General features: G+C 40.5%; 1 protein-coding gene and 6 non-coding genes across 8 annotated transcripts in view; 1 reads left to right on the top strand and 6 right to left on the bottom strand.

The window, feature by feature from the left end:
- Positions 1-4,633: 4,633 nt before the first annotated feature.
- Positions 4,634-4,706, bottom strand: trnar-ucg (transfer RNA arginine (anticodon UCG)). The gene has a single exon. It is a non-coding gene; the product is annotated as a tRNA-Arg (tRNA).
- Positions 4,707-4,976: 270 nt separating this feature from the next.
- trnar-ucg (transfer RNA arginine (anticodon UCG)) lies at positions 4,977-5,049 on the bottom strand. Its single transcript has one exon. It is a non-coding gene; the product is annotated as a tRNA-Arg (tRNA).
- Positions 5,050-5,334: 285 nt separating this feature from the next.
- trnar-ucg (transfer RNA arginine (anticodon UCG)) lies at positions 5,335-5,407 on the bottom strand. Its single transcript has one exon. It is a non-coding gene; the product is annotated as a tRNA-Arg (tRNA).
- Positions 5,408-5,586: 179 nt separating this feature from the next.
- Positions 5,587-5,659, bottom strand: trnar-ucg (transfer RNA arginine (anticodon UCG)). The gene has a single exon. It is a non-coding gene; the product is annotated as a tRNA-Arg (tRNA).
- A 324-nt stretch (positions 5,660-5,983) lies between these two features.
- Positions 5,984-6,056, bottom strand: trnar-ucg (transfer RNA arginine (anticodon UCG)). Its single transcript has one exon. It is a non-coding gene; the product is annotated as a tRNA-Arg (tRNA).
- A 243-nt stretch (positions 6,057-6,299) lies between these two features.
- On the bottom strand, positions 6,300-6,372 carry trnar-ucg (transfer RNA arginine (anticodon UCG)). The gene has a single exon. It is a non-coding gene; the product is annotated as a tRNA-Arg (tRNA).
- A 5,271-nt stretch (positions 6,373-11,643) lies between these two features.
- LOC148415418 (cell adhesion molecule 2-like) overlaps positions 11,644-16,864 on the top strand; it is an 84,522-nt gene continuing 79,301 nt past the window's right edge. The window contains exon 1 of one of the 2 annotated variants that reach the window (XM_088428207.1): positions 11,644-11,775. In XM_088428207.1, the coding sequence (XP_088284333.1) occupies positions 11,724-11,775 (52 nt within the window). In that variant the 5' untranslated portion in view covers positions 11,644-11,723. The remainder of the gene's footprint in view (positions 11,776-16,864) is intronic. The other variant, XM_088428208.1, reaches the window with a different exon arrangement.

Raw genomic sequence — 16,864 nt, 5'->3', positions numbered from 1 at the left:
GGGGTTCTTATGTGAAGATTTGTAACTGGATAAAAGCTCTACTGCTCGAAAGTCGTTTCATTTGAAATGCTAATACAGTAAAGGTGTTTATTATTTTGGATATCCTACTGGAAATCCTATCGCCTAATCAACTGTTTGGATAAAAATATGATTTTTTTTTTTGCTAGATTAAAGAATCAAGACAACAGGAGACAATTAAACACATTTCCATTTACCGTATTTTCCGCACTACACTTAAAGTGCGCCCTGTAATCGGGTGCGCCTTATACACTACGTAAACTGTGAGTTTTCATTTTTTGGTTCCGGAAAAAAAAAAATCAATCGCCATGTAAATTCCTAAATTTTTACCGCTGGTATTTCTGACAGTAATAAATAAAACAAAGTGCAGCCAAAGACAGGAAGCAGCAGTACATCCCATTCGAGTTGTTTTTTTCAGGCCTGCCCCTATGATGTCTTTTTTTCCAAGGGGGGTTGTTTGGCACTCAAGCTGCCGGTCCTGCCAATGTCCAAATGTTGCATAATAAAAGAGCATTCAAAGCAGACTCCTCATTGGCACTGGGGCGTTTGAATCAAATTCTCTCTCTGTCCTTGTTTGCGCACTCACCCCAGTTTCACCCCATGAAAATTGTGTTTCAGCCCCCCCGGCCCCCCCCTCCAAGGTACCTCTCTTTTGGTAATTTATGCGTTGTGAAGAGTTTAGATGTCTGTAAAGCTGAGCTGAAAAACAATGCGCGTGGATTCCCAGTGCTCACCAACAAAGCTCCAAAGTTTAATAACATGATCTGAAAGGCGTTGCCATGGAAATGTAGCCGCTTTAAAGGAAGCCAGACGCGAAAACATGTCTCATTTGGTCTTTATTGATATCTGGCGATGTAATGAAGATAAAAGGGGAAAAAATGCAATTATTGGTTCAATACCTGTAATTATTCATCAAAGCACTTATGCGCTACCCGGCTTGAGATTTGCTTCCTGGCGTGTCAAGCTTAGCAAAACATCGTAAAGTGATGACAGATAAAGCCGAGCGAGTCGACGAATACTAAAGCTAAAAGATGAGGAAAGAAAGAGGCTAAAACATTTATTCAACAATCAAATAGAATATATAAGTGGTAACTGCTTGGAACTTTACCCAGTGGGCGTTTTACTAAGCAGAACACTTTGTGAAAACACCCTGGCAAAGTGCTTATTGAATTTATTTTTCAAGCAATGGTAAAGATTGACTGACTGACAAAAATTAAAAATGTGTTCAGATGTAATTCACGGAACGCGGCTGGTACGCAGCTTTGCGTAATTATGGAAAAAGGAACTTGAGCTGCGTCGAGAGGAAACGGAAACACAACTGCTTGGAGCGCTCTCACTGACCGCTCAAAACATTGAGAAATCTAAAAGACGCTTAACCTGCGACAATTCTATAATTTACAGATATGAACGCAAGATGATGTGAAAAACTGACAAAGATGAGGTTTATTCTGTTTTGCTCTAGTTTTTACAAGCCACGTGTGTTGCATGTACATTCAAAAAAAAGTACGCCAGTCAAAGATGTTTATTTCACATTGGCACCCTCATACTTCCATAGAAAACATTTCAAAAGTCTTACTTTTGTTTTGGTCACATCACAGACATGTTTAGAGCAATGGTTCTCAATGAGGTACTAGTACCCCTGGGGGTACTTGAAGGAAATTTGGGGGCAATCTGAGATTCTAAATAAAACAAACAAAAACATGCAAAAATCCTTTAAAAATAATGATTGAATTCATTGTTTTGGGTAAATGTAAGTTCATAAAACAAATTTTATGTTCAGTAAGTTATTCAATTGAATTTTTGTAAAAAGCCAGATTCATCACTAAAAAAAGGTTGAGAGGCGCTGATTTAGAATTTCTTACATTGGGAAAAAGTACGTACGCGAGCAGTGTTTACCTCACTTTGAAAGCGCCTCGTAATGACAAATGAGCAATTCACGCAATGAACTGAAAAGTAATCGCTTTTGAGAAGTATCTACACAAAAGACAATTTGTTTGAGACGGTTTGTTTCTTCCAAGAACCCTAAGAAGAAATAATATCTGGCAAATAAACAAAACCAGACCAAAAAAAAAAAAAAAAGAATCTTTTACGCTGCTGGCTGGCGAATGAAAGTTGACTGAGCGCAAATAACGCGACTTATTTACCAAACGCAGCGGCCAAAAGTCAGTGGTGCGATGTTTGACAAGCTCGCCGACTCCATCGAAAAGTCAAGCAGCTCATCTTCTGCTCCGACTCCAAATGGAAACGCACGTTAATTGAATTAGGTCCAGTAGGTCGGACGCAGACACAATACAAGGCGGCTTCCTTCTTGGCGAGATCAAATTGGATGTCAGGGATCAGTGTGCTGAAATATTCCCAGTCATAATTCATGTGAAAGAGAGCCGGCGTTTCGGCGTGAACGCCGCTAAGTGAAAAGGTTAACGCCGTGTGAGACGGCGGATGATGCTAATGAGAGGTGATAAGTTCGCTTTCAGTCTTCAATTTCAAGGATGGAGGAGTCTCGGGGAAAGGGGAGACCGGGGGCCCGCGCCGGGAGCCGGCTCGTCAGATGAGAGACATTAGACATGGCGGCGGCGTTGGCGGCCGGATCGCTTTGAGGAGATGAAACGCTGGCGGGGATGAGTCACACCTGCCCCGTCGTGACTCTGACTCGCGCCGTATGTGACTCCTTTTAACATGTGAGTCACACCAAAGAGCGCAGTTAATTTTTCGGTCCCTGGCCGTCCACGTTAAAAATGCATTTGCGGGTTGTCGAGTAAATGCCAAGCACCGGTGGCGATACGACCCCTAACAGTGGGATCGGAAGCCTTGACATAGCTTTGTCCGGAAACGGAGGGATTTGTTTTTCATTTCATTTTCATGTTTTTTCATTAGTTAATGAGCTTTTGAGTATTTCGTTTAATTGCCTGGCTTAGTCTAAAAAATCACATTTTATTTTTTACTAAAGAAGGGTTCGGTGAATGAGCGCTGGTGGGGTTCGGTGCCTCCAACAAGGTTAAGGACCACTTAGGTATTTAAATATGTTTAAAAATGCTCTGTATTTAGGAAATAAAAGACCATCCCATATATATATATATATATATATATATATATATATATATATATATATATATATATATATATATATATATATATATATATACATATATATATATATATATACACACACACACACAGTATATATAATTCCCATTACGCACTTCGACTGAATCAGCCTTGGACTTCATAAGCAAAATTTGCTTTGAAGCTTGAATAGAGAGACCCACTTTGAGACTTCCTGTGGGCTCCATCGGCGGCGGGGCCGTGTCATCGATACGTGCCGTGTGAACAAAGGCTTTTAAAATCAGGAGGTGTTCATCACGCTCTGCTTGGGGCGCTGCGTGTAATTACTGCAAACAAGAGCAAACACGCGGTGAGAAATGGATTACACAGATCAGATTGACGAATCTGATTTATTATCCTTCTACATGTGAAATACTGAAGCTCATTTCCGCAGGTGCTGGCTATTTGATTGTTCGTAAGAAAACGGCAACTTTCTGTTTCTAAATTGACCAAACTCCAAGTCAAGATAATTGAGAATATCTTCTGCGAAATTAAACTTCGACGCAGGCCGCCCGCTCCGTTTGCTCGACGAAAGACAAAATGACGTCGGTGTGAAATGCCTCAAGGAACATTGGGAAATATGTTTACTCAAAGCATTGTTGACATTTTGTCTGAAGCGATTAAATCAATCCAAAAAAAAATCCCAAATCGATGACTTCTCTCAAATCGAATCGGTTTATGATTTTAAAACCAAAATTCAACCGCAATTTTGAACGAGACCTGCTCTCAAATCCTGCGAGAGGAAAAATAAAATAATGGAAAATATGTTTCAGCTGTTCCGCACACAAACGCGCAACCTCCCTTTGTGCATAATATATTGACGCAGGCTTTTGTGTTTCACCTTGTTAGTCGCACAAGGAATAGAGTCGTCTAAAATTAGCAGCGCCGTTTGAGACCCAGCAGGTAGGTAGCGCCCCGTGCTAATAGATCCTGGAGGTGAAGTACCCATTAGCTCCAAAGGCGTATTCACCTCTAAACAGATGTTTTTTGTGCAAGTTTCAATAGAAGGGATTGCAAATGGTAATGGAACACCTGCGCGGGTGGGGAGTAGGTTGTAAAACAATAGGAACAATGCTAAATGCTGCAGTTTATGCTGCGACTAAAGGAGATTAATGCAGGCCGCCGACTGGATGGAGCAATGCATTCGCCTGCAGTTATTTGAATATTGATAGGCAGAACATGTTTAAAATGAGCTAGCCGCGCCAATGAGGCTAGCTGGGTTTTTTGGCTTGTTGACCGAGATACTAGTCATCTAGAAAAATTGAGGACTTATTCCCAGATATAAGACACACCTTTGTGTAGTAGGCACCCTTAATTTTAGGGTCAAATTCAGGTATTTTCTATGCAACTTTTTTTCGGGAGTGACGGAACTTAATGTTAGATAGCGACAAGGTTAGCCAGCTAAGTTAACGAGACAAACTTATGTTAGCACGTCATATGCTAATGTTATACTGTCCATTGTGGGCAAGGTTAGCCTGTCCTGGAAAATGAAATCCATTCTTATTTAGGAACACAACTGCGAAGGGACTCGAACCCTCAATCTTCTGATCCGAAGTCAGACGCCTTGTCCATTAGGCCACGCAGTCTTGCGTCTTCTGGTTGCTCTCATGGGTGTTTTTTAAAAATGACAGACATTAAATTTGAACTTGATTTTAGAGGCTGCGTACAGTTATTTTTGTTTGTTTGTTTGTTTGTTTTTCCCGCTTATTAACCAAAAGTGTGGCATAATAGTTGTTGGACACAAGTAAACTAATAAGACGAACTACATTCTCCCATTACTTTTACCTATTAAAGAAATTGCCAGCTTGGACAGTTGCAAGGTAATTTTACATGGTGGGTAAGGCTACATTTTCCTACAACTGCGAAGGGACTCGAACCCTCAATCTTCTGATCCGAAGTCAGACGCCTTGTCCATTAGGCCACGCAGTCTTGCGTCTTCTGGTCGTTCTCATGGGTGTTTTCAAAAAATGACAGACATTAAATTTGAACTTGCTTTTAGCAGCTGTGTACACAGTTATTTTTGTTTGTTTGTTTGTTTGTTTTTCCCGCGTATTAACCAAAAGTGTGGCATAATAGTTGTTGGACACAAGTAAACTAATAAGACAAGCTCCATTCTCCCATGAGCTACATTTTACCCATTAAATAAATTGTCATTGAGGGCAGGTTTTGCTAGCTGAAAGCTACTTTAAATTTTGGGTAAGGCTGCCTTTTCTACAACTGCGAAGGGACTCGAACCCTCAATCTTCTGATCCGAAGTCAGACGCCTTGTCCATTAGGCCACGCAGTCCTGTTACACCACTGTCTTCTTTAGGGTGTTTTACAAAAATAACAGAAATGAATATCCAGTCGGATGTTGCTAAATGACAAAAGCACACTATTTGTGGTGGGCAAGTTTCAGTATCTTCACTAAGGATGGCTCTTCTGTGGACAACATTATCGAAGGCTAAAGCCGTCATGACTTCAAAACAACCGCGGAGGGACTCGAACCCTCAATTTTCTGATCCGAAGTCAGACGCCTTGTCCATTAGGCCACGCGGTCAACTAGTTCAGCTAATGTGTCCATGGTATTTCACAAAAATAATAAAGCTCAACACCGTGGCCTCTCAAGGCAGTGGGTTTTAGCTAACCAAGATGCTAAAGTTACACTTGCAACGTGAGGCATACTTGCCATCTGACATTAGATTGCTGAACCCGTAAAGTCAGATAGACAAGCTAATCAATTCTGCTACCAATATATTTTGTTAGAGCTGTAAAATTCTGACATGTCATTCCCAGCTCATAAGATGCTAACACTCTGCTAACGAATGGTCTCCCAATTGCAATGTTTTCATAGGCTACAAAAAACGATCAATGGCCAAGAACACAACTGTGAAGGGACTTGAACCCTCAATCTTCTGATCCGAAGTCAGACGCCTTGTCCATTAGGCCACACAGTTACATTTGTTATGATGTCATGACACACTAATATTATGCTAGCTGGTACTGGGACATGTCGTCAACCTAGCTAACAAGTGTTCAAAATTCAAACTTTTTATTGTCTTGTGCACAGTGAAGAAGTTTATCCGTACAATGAAATTCTTACTTTTCTGTCCACACAAATGTCACAAAAACTTGTCAAGCAAAACTTCGAACCAAGTTAAGACAAAAGTACAAAGAACACAAAAGTACAGTCAAGAACACAACTGTGAAGGGACTTGAACCCTCAATCTTCTGATCCGAAGTCAGACGCCTTGTCCATTAGGCCACACAGTCCTGTGACTCGTCTCCATTGTTGAGGTTATTTCACAAAAATAACAAAGATGACATACATTTTTTTTTTTCAGCGTCTTAAACAAAATGCTAACATCATGCTAACAGCATGAGGCCTACTTGCGGTCTAAGCTAACAAGATTAGCTCATTACTTCATGACTGGTGCCAACAATTTCTGTAAATCCAGATAAATGCCTGGTGTTGTTTGTTTTTTCTGGAAATTTTATGTTAACATTTTGCTAGCTAAAGTAATATTATTTCTTGATTTTTTTTTCTCAAATGAAAATTATACTAAACCGGTTCCTCCCTGTTTCTTTATAGACTTCCAATGCCCCCCGGAACTTTAAGGACCTTTGGCAATTGCCCGTGTTTGCCTCACGGTAAGTCCGACGGCACATGATCAACGATCATACAGCAATATTCTGAAATATAATGGCTGCTTTACTTGCACTTCCTTACATGGCATCACTTATTTATATCACTTTTAGTACACTTTGATGCGAGCAAGGCCTGTAATTGCGTGCACCTCAGTCATCATGTTTCCTTGATCAAATTTTAATCCGCGCGTGAATTATGCATCGCCACTGTAAAGTGAACTTACGCCCAGAATTTCTCTCTCAAAACAAAATCTTGCGCCGGAAAAAAAAACATCTAGTTGCTCTTCTTTGGCCGACTTTGTGTTTCTTAGCCGTTTTTATAACACACACGAAATAAAAGGCTGCTAATGGAAGTTGCGGCGGAAAAGTTGTTATGTTGACCGCAAGTTTCTTTTACGGCTGTCTTTTAGCGCTTTGCGAAAAGAGTCGTAGTCATTAGTCATTCTAAAAAGCCCAGGCGAGCGGACATCTTAATACGCTCAAAGTGGGAGCCGGACGTCGGCCCCCGGAAAAAAAAGAGCGGGAGTGCGGACGGCCGCTGAGAAATAACAGCACGTCGACAATGCAGTGTACAAGGTAGATACTCAGTATAAAGCTGCAAATTATGAAAAATATTGTTTCAGTACAAAGTTAGAAATGAATGGACTCTTAATATTGCTCCACTTTGTTGCCGTGTGAGAACTGGAGCGTCGGTTCTTAAGGGGTACGTGAGATTTAAACAGGGTTTTTGCTGATAATAGCACATCTTATTCACCGTAATTCGCAAATATAATACGTAATAGAAAAATGAAACTTTTTTTTTTTTATTCGACACCATTTGAGGAAGATTCGTCAGTCATTTCAGCCGAGTTTTGACACTCAAATACTCATTTTTATATCGGCCGTGTTCTTACTGACATTAGTTTGGCTGACGTTAGCTGAGGTTGTTACGGCATCATTTTCAATAAAAGAAGCGAGCAGACTGAACCACCGTCAGAGTCTTTCCTCGTCCACAACAGAAATATTACTAAAACGGAGAGGTTATAATGTCTTCAGCTGATTCAAATAAGAGTGGAAAGATATGCAGCCGAGTGCTCGGCTTAGAGAACACGGAAAGGTGTTCCATTTGACTCGTTTATTAACTTTTGGCATATACACACAATCATAAACTTGGTAGAACATTGCTGCTATGCAGGTTTGGGTATTTATGTATCTCTATCAATAATACAACAGAAAAAGTTATTTATTTTCAAATTAAGAGCAAATGTAGTGGAACAGCCGTTTTCCAGACGTTTTCTAGAGTTGCTTCTCCTCCCAAGGGTAGCAGGCGCTTATCCCAGCTGACTTTGGCAGGTTGCCAAGGAGATTAATATATATAATAATATATTACAGGTTTTTTTTTGGGGGGGGGGGGGTTACAGATGAAAGCCATTCCCCTTCATTTCTATGGGAAAAGATAAATGATTGGAACTTTGCAAATAACAATAATGCAAATGGAAGTTCATATATTGCATGTCTCCAATGCTTTTTTGCAATATGCAGCATGATTCAAAAAGTGTCTGTGGAGATGGCGTGAAAATGGCGTGAGGGTGTCAGTTGTGCAGTTTTTGCCTATGTGCATCCGACGTCATGTTAGTGTAAAAGATGTCAGGACGGAGGAGGAGGAGGAGGAGGAGGAGGAAGCGTACGCTGAAGTCACCAAGGAGAGCAGATGGTCAGGAACAGCCAAGAAACGTGACCGGCGTTTTGCAGAGAAGATGCTGAAGAGTTTTGACAGCTTCATTTTGCACTCAAGTGGTGTGGCCCTTTTGTTAGCGCGGGCTGCTAACCCCCACAGAGCCCAGCGTTTACTGATATGGGCGGGGGGGGGGGGGGGGGGGGGTGCAGAATCTGGACTTCTTCATTGGCTGTGCACTTATCATAATCCCCCAAATTTAGGACACACCCTGAAATTTAGGGTCAAATTCTGATACATTTTCAAATGTGATAACAAAGCGGTTGCGCCATGTTGAACTTTGAAATGTTGTCATCTTCTGGGTGAAATTTCAGCTCCCTAGGATCTTATTTCAAGGCTTTCCTTTTGCCGTGAAATGCCATTGGTGTAAGTATCGAAGATTTGGACAAAATCCCGCTCAAGAGTCAAACATGTTCAGTTGTAGTTGGTCATTTAGCACTTGGTCTGTCACTTGCTTTGGACTTTAATTGGTTAGTATCGCTGGTCACTTAGTTGCTTCGTTAGTTGATCGGGTTTTGAGTCAAGACAGTTTGTTTGTTGGTTTATTAGTTGGTCAGCCATTCATCTCTTAGTCAAACATACAGAAGCGTCTGTTTCCGTGTGCGTGTGTGTGTGTGTGTGTGTGTGTGTGCGTGTGTGTGTGTGTGTGTGTAAATACAGTATCTCTCTAGAGCATAGGTGTGGAACTCCAGTCCTCGAGGGCCGGCATCCAGCTTGTTTTCCAGTTTTCTTTCCCCAACACACCTGATTCAAATGATTAGCACATTAGCAGGCTCTGCAAGAGCTTTAAAATGATCCCAATCATTTGAATCAGGTGTTTTTGAGGGAAAAGATTTGAAAACATGTAGGATACCGGCCCTCGAGGACTGGAGTTTGACACCTGTGCTCTAGAGAGAGACTGAAATTGTGAATGAAAACGTATTGCGTCATCGATTAAATAGAAAGCCACTTTTAAAAGGTCAATATTCCTCAAAATAGTACACCTACATCAGTTCTGAGTCCAGACAATCTAAAATGCAAGAAGATAGTAATTTTACAGGTCTTTTTTTGTCTTAAAACAAAACATGAGGGACTCCAAATACGTTCCCAAATTTAGAGCGCAAATTCCTGATCCAGGAAGTGGGCGCGGCGCCCAAACTTTGAAAGGCCGTAACTTAAAAACCGTTTGCGCCAGGAAGCTCAAACTTCGGATTCTTTTATTTGACGTGAAGGCTCAACTAATGTCATTTGGGAGCTTCTAGGTTTTTGTGTGAATTGACCAGCTATGACACTTTTGTCATGCCATACAGATCTACAGATGAACTGCCATTTAAAAATGCATTTCAACAAGAAAATAAAAACAACCAATCCATCTGATTTTTTTTTTTTTTTTAATATATACATATTACCACCGCTCTGTGACCCGCAACATAACATGGGCGTTTTCAAACTAATCAGCCCCTTGGCACGTTGTTCCGCTTCAGCCTTTTAACGCCATCCTCCCTATGGAGCCATCAACGCTTTCAATACAGTTAACCCCTTGACCCCGGCGCTATAGCGAAACACGCGCACGAGCATCGTGCGGCTCGCGGATGATTCACAGCGGCGGAGCGCCGGCGCGGTCACGATGCTACACATTGAATCCCGCGAGGCCCCGAAAGGCAATTCTTCATCACTTTATTAGATCGGCCGGAGCATATAAGTCTCATGTGGCTACAAAAGCATGAAAAAAGAGAAGAAACATCCAACGCTGCCTTTGAACTAATCCATACATAAAGTGGTGTACTTGTAAGCTGTCTTTCCAGTTTATTCGTCGCAAACAAGTGGAGATTTTCCGCAGAGCAGATGCGCGGATCGCCATACGCGGTTCAAGTGGAGCTTTAAATAAACACGGCACCGCCTCGTCATTCTAAAGATGCGATTGGCCGCTTGTTGCTAGGCAGAACGCGAAGGGAAAACATATTTTTGAGAAGATTTTGGGATGTTCCTAACTCCTGCTTCCATATCAGCCTGGTAACTTCCTGTTTATTAGTTTTGGAGCAGTCGTGTGTAATTGCATTAAATGAGGAGGGGCGCAATTGTGTTTTTGCATTTCAGGCACTTTGACGCACTTGGTAGATTTTTTTTTTTCAGTTTTAGACTAAGCTGTAACCTGACCTGTATAAATGCTTAAAAAACGTTGTTAAGTTGTTGAATGTTGATTCTTATTGCACTTTTCTTTTGTTAATGTTAAAAAATGATAGTTTTAGGTATACAATTTTTTTAGATACTATTTATTAGCAAATTGTTTTGCTCCAGAATTTTTTTTTTTTTTTTTATTTAAATTCAGCTCATGTTTTTTGAATAATTTTACACAAATACCCAAATTTTGCTGGCTTCATCGCCTCGTTAGCAAACAATTGTGGACACGAAACACGTCGACAAATTTCAAAATGATTACTTTTTAAAAATTTATTACACTGGTTGAATTGATTTCTGTATTGAAGAGTCGTAAATTCTTTCACAATTACGGTAATATAAAATAAAATAAAATTAACTCAAATGATTTCACTGACCCGCTGCAGTCAGGCCACAGACCCCGGGGGTCCGCCCACTATCCTAGAAAATGAATAAAAATTCTAATTAGTTCCTTGAAGGTTTAATGGCATCACATCATAAAATTTTTTTAAAAAATAGATATCAGATATCAGTCCAGCCGATAACTGATATATTCCTAATCTAGAATCCATTCTCTGCTTACCCTGAGTAAAAAAGAGACATTTCAAATCAGTTTTTGTTTTATATTTTTTTTTATCAATTTAAATAGTTTAAAAAAAATATTTATCATATTTTTTAATTGGTGTAAAATATTAAAAAGAGTCAAAGGATACAACCTAATTTTCTGCAATTTATTTTGCGGACCCTCCAGGTTACAGCTCGCAAACCTCAGCTTGAGAAGCGGTCTACAAGTGGGCGGGGCTTTGTCTCCTCCCCGTCATCCAATCAACAAGCAGCACGGGAGCCGCGGGCTGCACGTGCAGGCTGCCGACCAGCAGTCAGCGTCGTCCTGCTCCAGAAGAGGACCGGCTGCCCCCCCCCCTACCCCCACCCTTTCCTCACCCACCTCCCTCCTCCTCCTTCTTCCTCCTCTCGAACATCATCATCATCATCATCATCATCCCCCGTCAGAGTTCATCCATGTAAAAGTCCCCTCTGGATAAGTGACCCCCCCCTCCCCCCCGACGTTCCGCCACGCGTGGAGCGCCAAGTCACGACGAGGGAGCCAAACACTTGAGAAGTGAAGATGACGACGGTCCAGCGCCACTTGCTCTTCCTCCTCGCCGGCATCTTTGGAGGTGAGTGCACGCGGGGAGGCTGATGCTGCAAAACCGGGGCGTGGTGTGCGCGAATGCGAGGGGGGACCACAAAAAAAAAAAAAAGACGCCTGTTCTCCATCTTCTTGTTTTGCGTGTGCTGGAATGCGTTAAAGTTGCGCGTGCGTGCGTGCGTGCGTGCGCGTGCTCCCAGCGGAAACACTGCGGCGACACAAGTTTGTGTGTTTGCAGGGGGGCGGCAGAAGTTGTGTGTTTTGCGTTTGACGTTATGTGTGTGTGTGACTGCAGCAGTCACCTCCAGCGCTATGTGTGTGTAGCAGCGCACACCTTTATACCTTTTGTTGATTGTGTGGCAAGTTAATATGCAGCAGCTCAAGTAATGTGTGCGGATTCAAGTTCCTCATCCTCACTGCCTCGTCTCCCAAAAATATGCCCCCCCCCCCCATCCCATTCCCCCATCCCTCCCTGGTGTAGAATCGTCCCATCCTCGCCGTCTTGGCTGGTGCACGCGCAGCCGCCGCCCCTGTATATCCGCGAACGATAGGCGTGCACGTAGAAACTCAGGGGTGTGTGATTGATGCCCCCCCCCTCCCCCATGCACACATAACCCCCCTCCTGACTACCCCTGAAAAATCCAAAATGGAAAACACCCATCCTTGCCATATTTTGCAACATTTAAAAGGTATATATTTTCTTATATATCTTCCTTAGACCCAGTCTATTTTTTTGCGTCCACCTAAATGGACGTTAGTTTTTGGTCAGTATCTTTTGAGTCATTCAAGAAACTCTACTGTGTTCTAGTGTGTTAGGTAGAGGGCATCCTGGCGTTTCCAATGATACCTCATGTGTATGGTTTGAATGCAATTCACTTTACTGTCTTGCCGAGACAAAATGGGACACAATTGTGGACACAAATGAAGAACCCCCTAATGCTTTCAGGAGAGTCTAAAAAGAATGTCATGTGATTAATAATTTCCTGTTCACGTTCATATTTTCATCACGGTATCATTTCACATTTGTCTATAATGTGTTTTTTGTGTGTGTGAGTAAAGACCCAGCCTATTCGTTTGCGTCCACTGTAGTGGACATCTGTTTTTGGTCCATGTTGTTTGACTCGTTCAAGCGACCCCACTGTGTTCTACCGTGCTTTGTAGAGTACACCCTGGTCTTACCAATGATACCACATGAGTTTGGGTTGGACACAGTTCACCTTACTGTCTTCCTGAGACAAAATGGGACACAATTGTGGACATAAAGGAAGAGCCCCCACATGCTTTCAGGATATAAAAAAAAGTAATGTGATTAATATTTTCCAGTTCACTCTCATATGTTTTATATTTGTGTTTTTTTTTTTTTTTGTGAATATAGATTTAGCCTATTTATTTGTGTCCAGTGGTGTGTCCATTTTGTCTCAGCAAGGCAGCAAAGTGAATTGCATCCCACCCAAACACATGAGACATCATTGAAAATGCCAGGACGTCCTCTGCCGAGCACACTTGGGCAAAGTAGAATATTTCCAATTAATCAAAATGTGTAAACCAAAACCAAATGTCCACTTCAATGGACACAAACGAAGTCAATGAAGTAAATATTATTATTATATATTATATATATATATTATATTCAAGTAAATATTTTATCATGCAATCGTAATAGATTTCAATTGATATGATTGTGAGTAATTTTCATGAATATATATATATATATATATATATATATATATATATATATATATATATATAATTTCTCGATTATTTCTCCTGATCATGATTGATTCCTATTTTCTATTACCGTAATATATATATTTGTTGCAAACCTTAAGAAGGCGTAATTGATGAATGAATTGTTTATAACCTTGTCGATTCGTGCCGAATTGATTCTCAATTGAGGCAAAGTAGGGTGCAGTTCCCCCCTGCGACCAACAGAGGCGCCGTTGCTGCACCAAAAAGCTCAGCGTGTTGCTTGCAAAGATCCCAAGGAATGATTTGTCTTGACAAAATGAGACTTTGGTGTGGTTTTTTGGAGCAACCTGGGCCCTGGCTTTCTCATCCTTGCGCGGCTTGAAGATGGCCTCCCATCCAGCTGTGGCCTGATGACACTTGCGAGGAGTATTTCCGGCTCCCGCTGTGACAGCCCGCCTGGCTTTCAGCAGCGGCGTTTGATGCTGCCGCCGCTCGTCAATATGCACGACTCGCCGTGAAAACGCCTCTTTTTCCGGCCCGACTCTAACTTGAGAAAAATGCCCGGGTGAATGGTTGAAAGACGGCCATTTTTCAATAGGTTTTTGGTCCTTCAATAAGATCTTATCTATTTAGTGGGAGTCAAAAAAAAAAGGGGGGGGGGGGGGGGGGGTGCCATAAAAATTTTTTGAAAGGCTTCTCAAACTCAAAAATTCACCACATTCAAAGTGTTTTTCAGTATATGTTTGACTGGAGTCGTTGGACTCATCCATCAAAATTTGCTTGGGGGTGCCACCTGCCTTCAAATAAATACTAAAACTAAATTAAAAAAAAAACAAATGCAGAAAATCAGTCATTTTGGTAATCTGCTACATCCTTAACACTGGAGATATTAATAATATTCATAATAATAATAATATGAATATAAAAATGAAAAAAATATATATATACATATATATATAATATTTGTTTAAATATAAATTTAAGTATACATGTAAATATAAGTTATATAATTATATATATTTATTATATACTATATAATTATATGTACTATTTATTATATACTATATAATTCTCATGCAATACATAATAAAAATATAAATACTTTAATGTTTTTTAAATGTAACATAATTATCAATAATAGTATTTTATTGTTATTAAGTGTAGCTTATATAAATAAATAACTATAAATTCAATTATTTTATTTTTTGTACAATACATAATTATTGTATAATATATGATAGTATACATATAAAAATAAAAGTACACCAACAACAAAATGGTAAATACTGTACATAAAAGGTGTTGAAAAATTCTCGATACCCCCGATTTGCACAAATGCTGAATTTCAAAACACAATTTGAAACGTGCATGAGCTTAACTACAAAGCACTTTGTGTGTGTGCGCACGTGTGTTTGAAACTCCATAAAGCTGGCGTTGACGAGAGACCTGAGTAAATATTGATCTTAGCGGCGAGGCTGTTTGTTGTGCTTTTGGCATCTCCCTCAAGTTGTTGTTTTTTTGGCAATAGGACATTCGATGGAGTTTTCAAGCCCCGGCAACATGAAATCCAATCCGATCAACGCGTGAGGCGTTTTCTAGCGCTCAACATATTTGAAGGAAAAGCAGCCCCAAAGATGTTTGGTAAAGATTCAGGAAGTCCATTAGGGCTGTGTTTTATTCTCGCCGCATTGATTAACTGCAAATATGCCTCTTCTTCAATGTGTCCATTTTGTGCCGGTAGAAGCCGATACGGGATCTGCTGCCGCGCATTTTATCGATTCCGGATCGGTTTGCATGGCAGCGCATGCTGGGGTGTACTCATATGATGGCGGGGAGGCCGAAGCGATAGCTCATATCTTCTAACCGCAAACATGAAATTACGGGTCAAGGTGGAGAAATTCCCCCATGAGGGGAATCGATTCTTAGGCCTGATTTGACTACACGTGGCTTGTTCGGACCCGGATTTCTTCAAGAAACTCCGATAGATTTCGAAATTACTTTTCTGATGATTTTTCACCCAATTTGGGCTGATTTTAAAAGGGTCATAACATCATCAAATATAAATATATATTTATTTTCAACCCCTCAAAATGTTCAGAGGCGTCAGCCCTGTGCAGACATATATACATTGTTTTTGTTGATTTTTTTGGGGGGGGCCTACGCCCCCTATGTAAAAAAATGTAAAAAATGCGACAATAGCAAAAGTAACACACTGTATATTTATATATTCATGAAATTGAAACAAAAATATTTATGATGTCATCGTTAGAGTATTATGACTTGAAGACTTTTGCATGATGGGAGTCCAGGCTAAGGCAGTCATCCAAGTCATTGAAAAGCTTGCAAATCTCATAAATTGGCAGCTAGCGCCACCCGGTGGTTTTGGGTTGTCAACACAAAAGTTTGTATCGCGCCCCAATCCGGGGAAACGCACGATAAAACATGGGGTTTTCAAGATGTGCAAAATTGACAATATTTCACATTTTGAATGGCAGTAAATGAGCCTGCCATGGGCTGCATTTAACACCTATAGGGTGTAACTCTCAACCTCCTGTTTTTAGAAGGGATGGGAGCACGGCATATTGAAAGTCGTCATGTTTTGACAATCTATGAAATATTATAGCCTCCTAGTGGTTTTATTTGTATGTTTTTCCTGTGATATCACATATCAAAAACATCACAAAGCCCAAGTTAGGTCAAAATTTCACCTAGGGGTTAAAGTCTGAGAATAAAATTAGATTTCTGACCGAATTTCTTTACACTCACTGACTTTAAAATCAGAATTCTGAGCTGAAATTCTTACTGTATTTTCACTTGGCAGTTTTCTGAGAACCTTTTGTTTTTCTTCACTGGTCCTAATCCTTTCTGAGCGAGGTGGACATAAATGGCACAAAGGGGTTGAAATGGACCTTCGTTTATTGACTTTTGTTTAATTTTCGCAAGCGGATGATGGACAGATGAGCTGATCGGCATCATTAAGTAGCAAAATTGCTGTTGTTGCTTTTTATTGCCTCATTAAAGCGAATGTCTTATTACAAGTCATTCTTGTTACACTACATGATGATTTTTATCATGTAATTGCTTGGATTCACTTTGAGTAACCAATCGAATGCAGTTGTTGTCTTTATTGTGTTACTTGTAAGCAGGACAAAAAAGACAAAAAAAAATACACTACTGCTCTTGTCTCACAAATATTTGGGTCCATAAGCTGCAGTAATATTATTTGTTTTTCGCAGGGGATAAATAGTATATGCATGTTAGCGTTGTTAAATCGTCTATTTGTGCTGCTGCACCATTTGTGGTTATTCATCTGTTGCTTAAATATGGAGTAAGATCGCTGTCAAAAAGACGTATGCGTGTTTCGCCATTTGTAATAAATGAGGAGCGGAAAGGATCTGTAAGGAGATCTGAAAATGTCAACTTCCTGT

Source organism: Hippichthys cyanospilos, chromosome 11 (assembly GCF_059441005.1).
Source record: "Hippichthys cyanospilos isolate Australia breed blue-spotted pipefish chromosome 11, RoL_Hcya_1.0, whole genome shotgun sequence".
Taxonomy (NCBI): Eukaryota; Metazoa; Chordata; class Actinopteri; order Syngnathiformes; family Syngnathidae; genus Hippichthys; species Hippichthys cyanospilos.
The sequence above is the reverse complement of the archived record's forward strand: the minus strand, read 5'-3'. Positions and strand labels throughout refer to the sequence as shown.